Raw genomic sequence first — 5051 nt, 5'->3', positions numbered from 1 at the left:
CAAATTTTTGTGCACCGGGCCTCTAGTTAATGATAAGAGAGAATAATTGATCAGCTCCCTCTTGCACGCCCCACACTGGGGATCAAGCCCGCAACCCGGGCATGTGCTCTGACCAGGAATCGAACCTGGGACCCTTCAGTCCACAGGCTAAGGCTCTCTATCCACTGAGCCAAACTGGCTAGTGCGGAGAACCTTTTTTTTTTTTTTAATAATAATAGAAGAGAGAATAGAAGACATACTTTTATTCTCTAACAATGTGTCTTTTCTGATGAAGGAATAAAGGTACTCAGGTGGGGAAGTCTAATGTTTTAGAATGTTTTCCAAATGTACATTATAAATGCAATTCTGTTGATTTGGGTGTGTTTAGTTCAGGTTTCATAGCAAAAATATAATTATCAAGCTAAAGTAGTCATGGGCGACTGGCTGCTGGGCTAAGATGCTCTTCGGGAAACAAGCCAGCGTCAGACTCTTGCAGAAGGGTGAGGACAGCAGCAGTTCTTTGGAACGCTACAGCAATTTCCAGACTCCGCGTGTGTGTGTGTGTGTGTGTGTGTGTGTGTGTGTGTGTGTGTGTCTCGGGGGGGAGTGCCATAAACAATTCATTAGTGTCAGAGGATCGTTATGGAACTGCTTAACTTGATTGAGAACAAACTGATAGTGGATGTGGTGCCTTCAAGACATCATTGACCCGTTTACAAAAGCAGGTCTTCAAGGGCCTCTACTTCTCAACAACGTTATAACTCAGATATTTGTTGTAGCAAAAGTGCATTTCTTTAAAATCATTCCGTGATTTATTCTGTTGAATTTAAAATGTTTCTTCTATCAGTTAGCCTGAATTACTGATGTTTGGGTGAATCAGGTGAGAATTTAATGCTTTTATCATTATTCGCACAAGTTGTTCTTTCCCTGAACAGTAAGCATGACTGTGAATCAGGTTGTGTTCTTATACTTTCTTCTTTTAAGAAGCAAATTCATTTTTTGGTTCAGGGAGAAAGTGTTTTTGCTTGAATCAATTTATCAAAATGACAAAAAAAGAGAATAAATATTTGTATGCGTGGGTTTTTAAAATTTAAAGGAAATATCTTTCCTTTAATTTGTTCAACAAACAGGTGTGTGGTTATTCTGGAGAATATGCAAACATAAGTTCAAATGTATATATTGTCTGAAAAATAAAGGCAAAATAAAAGAACAGGATTTAGAAGAAGATAGTTTTAGAGACACAGAGCCATAGATAGATGCATAAGTTATTGGCAGGTATTAAAGAATGAGTTCCTGTTCTAGCTAATAAAACATCTTTTAGCCCTAGCAGGTTTGGCTCAGTGGATAGAGTGTCCGCCTACGGACTAAAGGGTTCGGGTTCGATTCCGGTCAAGGGCACATGCTTGGGTTGTGGGCTTGATCCCCAGTAGGGGCATGCAGGAGGCAGCCATCAATGATTCTCTCTCATCATTGATGTTTCTGACTCTCCTTCTCCCTTCCTTTCTGAAATCAATAAAAATATATTTTAAAAAACCCCAAACCATCATCTTTTAAAATTGCCAATTTCCTAACATTTTTGTCTTGAAAAAGGTGTCATAACAGTGCCTTCCATAAACTCCTGGCCTCTTATGTTTGGAAGGGATCTGGCCATATTTGTCCGGGTCTGAGTGAAAGACATGATCTGGGTCAGAATTAAGTCTGGTGTTACTCTGGCAGTGTTTCTAGAATATTTCCAAGGCTCCTTCCTCTTGGCACTTTCCTGCCCAGGTTCTGGTGATGAAGATCCCTGTCTTGCATTCTGAGGAATGGCCCAATAATATGTAGAGACAGCCTCTTCAGAGACTGGTGGCAGCTTGTAAATCTTTTGAGATGGGGCTAAGCATGCAGACCTAGCTTACAAAGCAACAGAGATTATGCAGTGACCTGTCTAATGTGTCCAGCTACTTTATTGCCTCAGTCTTAATGCTTTATCTCGTGTGATAAAGACCACTGACTCTGGCGACTGGGAGCACTTGACCAAGTCCCTCAGAACCTGGTGTAACACAGTTCTCTGTCGAAAGGTTTGAGCAGCACATGAAGCAGTCACATAGTCATGTGAGCTTCCCCAGCATCTTTGATCAAGAAATTGGCTCAGCAATAACCAGTGGAAATAAAATTGAAAAGGGGAGTAAATTAAGACACATTTTAGACATAGTCTTCTGTATTTATTCAAATATAAGCATGAGCAACGGACCACAGCATACCAGTACTTTCTTCCTTTAGCTTGAATTGTTGCATGGGCTCAGGAATTACACGGCTTTGTTTCTTCAAAAACTGGTTCGTAGTTCTAGCTTTTTCTCAATTAGACGGATATTTAATGTTGCCTTTTCTTTTTAAACTGTGTATACTGGCCTTGAGAAAGTACCAAGCCTGCGTCTGCTATGACATCATTTCAAGAGGAGACTAAAACAGAGGCATGTGTAGGTGTGTTTTAAGCAGCGAGGGCTCTTGAACTGTTAGTTTAGTCCCAGTGGATTCTTAACAGAATGTCGGCTGTTCCATTATCTTGTACAAATATTTGGCACTGGAATTCTCTTATTTACTAGCTATAAGTAATACAATATTTTTAAACCTCCAATCACTGGGAAAGGCAAAATAAACAACTGACATAGACGTACTTAGCACTGAAGGCTTGCAGGGTTTAGTATTTGACAGGGGAGAGCCTGGAGTTTACCATTTATCACTTAGTGAGTGCAGGCCTTTCATCAAACTTTTTGTTTATCAAAAGTGTTGGTTGTGTAGCATGTAGCTAGGAGTCAAAAGGCACCATGTTTTAAAAATACTAAAATATACAGTAAAGTATGTTATATTTTGAAATAGTTTTTATTTGGGGGAGTTGAATCTCAGACTGTACTAATTTTCAAGGATAAGCTAATCTGACTTCTGCAGTTTCAAAGTATGTTGAATGTTAGTTATGAAAAAAGGATCTATGTTTTTAGTTATAAATTGAGAGAGTAGCAGGTTAAAACCACCTTCTAGTATTTATAGTTTTTACGCTTCTGCCAGTGAAATATGTTCTCAGTGAGGCGGTTCTGTGACACTTGATTATCTGCTTGCTTACACAGAGAAACATGTAAATGTTCAAGAAAGATGTTACATCTTTGTTTTAATATAAAAATTCTTTCCTAGCTGGCATTTATATAGAAAAACAGTTTAAAAATAACTGTTTTGTCTATTTGTGGCAGGAAACTGGATAGAATGAGGCTCAGTTTAAGGCTTACTACACAAGAGTATTTTTTCCTATATTTGTCCACTGCTTATTAAGTTTAATATTCTCAATAAATATACGCCCTCAGTAAATTAAGTGGCTTTTTAAGGGCAGATTTATTTATTTTTGTTTTCTTTAGATTGATGTTAGAAATGAAAATTTAAAAATAATCCATCTTCCCAAAAGTAAAAATTATTTGAAATATTTTTTGAAAAATCAAATATTACGTTCTTAGAAATGTTATTAATATCAATTAGTAACAGTAAAGAAGTGAAGCTGTAAAAAGAAAATAAATCACTTTAACTTATTAGTGCTTTTATCAAAGTTTAGTTTAATGAACTGGTAAGCACTCATTGGCTACATGGTACTATACTTCATTAAAAAAACTGTAAAATGCCCCTGGCTGGCATGGCTCAGTGTTTGAGCATTGACCTATGAACCAGGAGGTCAACAGTTCGATTCCTGGGGTTTCCGGGTTGCAGACTCGATCCCCAGTGTGGGGTGTGCAGGAGACAGCCGATCAATGATTTTCTCTAATCATTGATGTTTTTCTCTCTCTCTCCCGCTCCTTCCTTTCTGAAATCAATAAAAATATATTTTATAAAAACCTAAAATGTGAATAAGAACAAAAATTAATTTTTTAATGAACTTTAAAAAAAGCTGATCTGATTCACTTAATATAAGTTCAAAATCTAAGAACAAAAGATGGAATTTTGATATAATTTTTTGAGGATTTTGACATATCAATTAAAGCAGCATTTGTGCCTTTATCTAGCCATATTAGGAGGAAGGAAAAAATAAAGGAATAATTTTGGCCACCCTTAATTTTTTGATATTATTGGAAGTCTTTCTTTTTTTCCTACTGGAAAATATCAAAGATGGGAATATAGGGGTTTTAGGTCATTCCTTCTTAGTTCAAAGACAAGAAAGGTTTTGTATATACATGCGTGAACATGTATTGCATGTGTGTCCAGAAGATGGGGGTGTACATGTTGAATTGTGAGGTATTGCTAACACCACCACCAACATCCCTAACATAATATGTGCTATGTGCTAACCAATATTATGTGTGCTCTAATGTATTGACTCATTAACTTCGCCCAACTATACTATGAAGTTGGCACTATGTTGTCCCTATTTTATAGATAAGACACAGAAAGATGAAGTGGTTTGCGAGCTATGAAGTGGTAGAGCTGGAATCCAAATCTCAGATGTTTGGTTCCCAAACCTGTGCTCTGAACAACTTAGTGTTCTGTTGTTCTCAATTATGGATGGAAGCACCTAGCTCCCCTTTCTCTTGTAACAAAATAGAATTTGATATTTTTGTAATATTTTTTGAGGAGTAAAGTATATAATATATGTAAATCTCTTGCACAATAAATGATTTGGGCATCCATACCTGTGTGTATTCACACGTACACACAATTGCATATACACTTACATACATACTAGACGCTTGGTGCACAGGATTCGTGCACTGATGGGCTGCGTGGCCTGCGGGAATCAGCCTGCTGTGGGAGTGCACTGACCACCAGGGGGCAACTCCTGTGTTGAGTGTCTGCCCCCTGGTGGTCAGTGTGCATCATAGCAACTGGTCAACTGGTCATTCTGGTCCTTCTGCTGTTTGGTCGCTGGGCTTTTACTAGTATTATATAGGATAAGTATATTGATATTTTACATATTTTAAATTTTATATAGTCACTAGAGGCCCAGTGCACAAAAATTTGTGCACTCGGGGGGGTCCCTCAGCCCGGCCTGTGCCCTCTTGCAGTCTGAGACCCCTCGGGGGATGTCCACCTGCTGGCTTAGGCCCGCTCCCCGGGGG

The 5051-nt window shown here is 38.2% G+C and overlaps 1 protein-coding gene across 1 annotated transcript in view; it reads left to right on the top strand.

Moving 5' to 3' along the window:
* Positions 1–5051, top strand: part of TSPAN12 (tetraspanin 12) — a 75599-nt gene that overhangs the window by 31628 nt on the left and 38920 nt on the right. The window contains exon 5 of the mRNA XM_014532751.1: positions 2931–2949. Within this exon, the coding sequence (XP_014388237.1) occupies positions 2931–2949 (19 nt within the window). The remainder of the gene's footprint in view (positions 1–2930; positions 2950–5051) is intronic.

Source organism: Myotis brandtii, unplaced genomic scaffold (genome assembly GCF_000412655.1).
Source record: "Myotis brandtii unplaced genomic scaffold, ASM41265v1 scaffold907, whole genome shotgun sequence".
Lineage (NCBI taxonomy): Eukaryota > Metazoa > Chordata > Mammalia > Chiroptera > Vespertilionidae > Myotis > Myotis brandtii.
The sequence above is the reverse complement of the archived record's forward strand: the minus strand, read 5'-3'. Positions and strand labels throughout refer to the sequence as shown.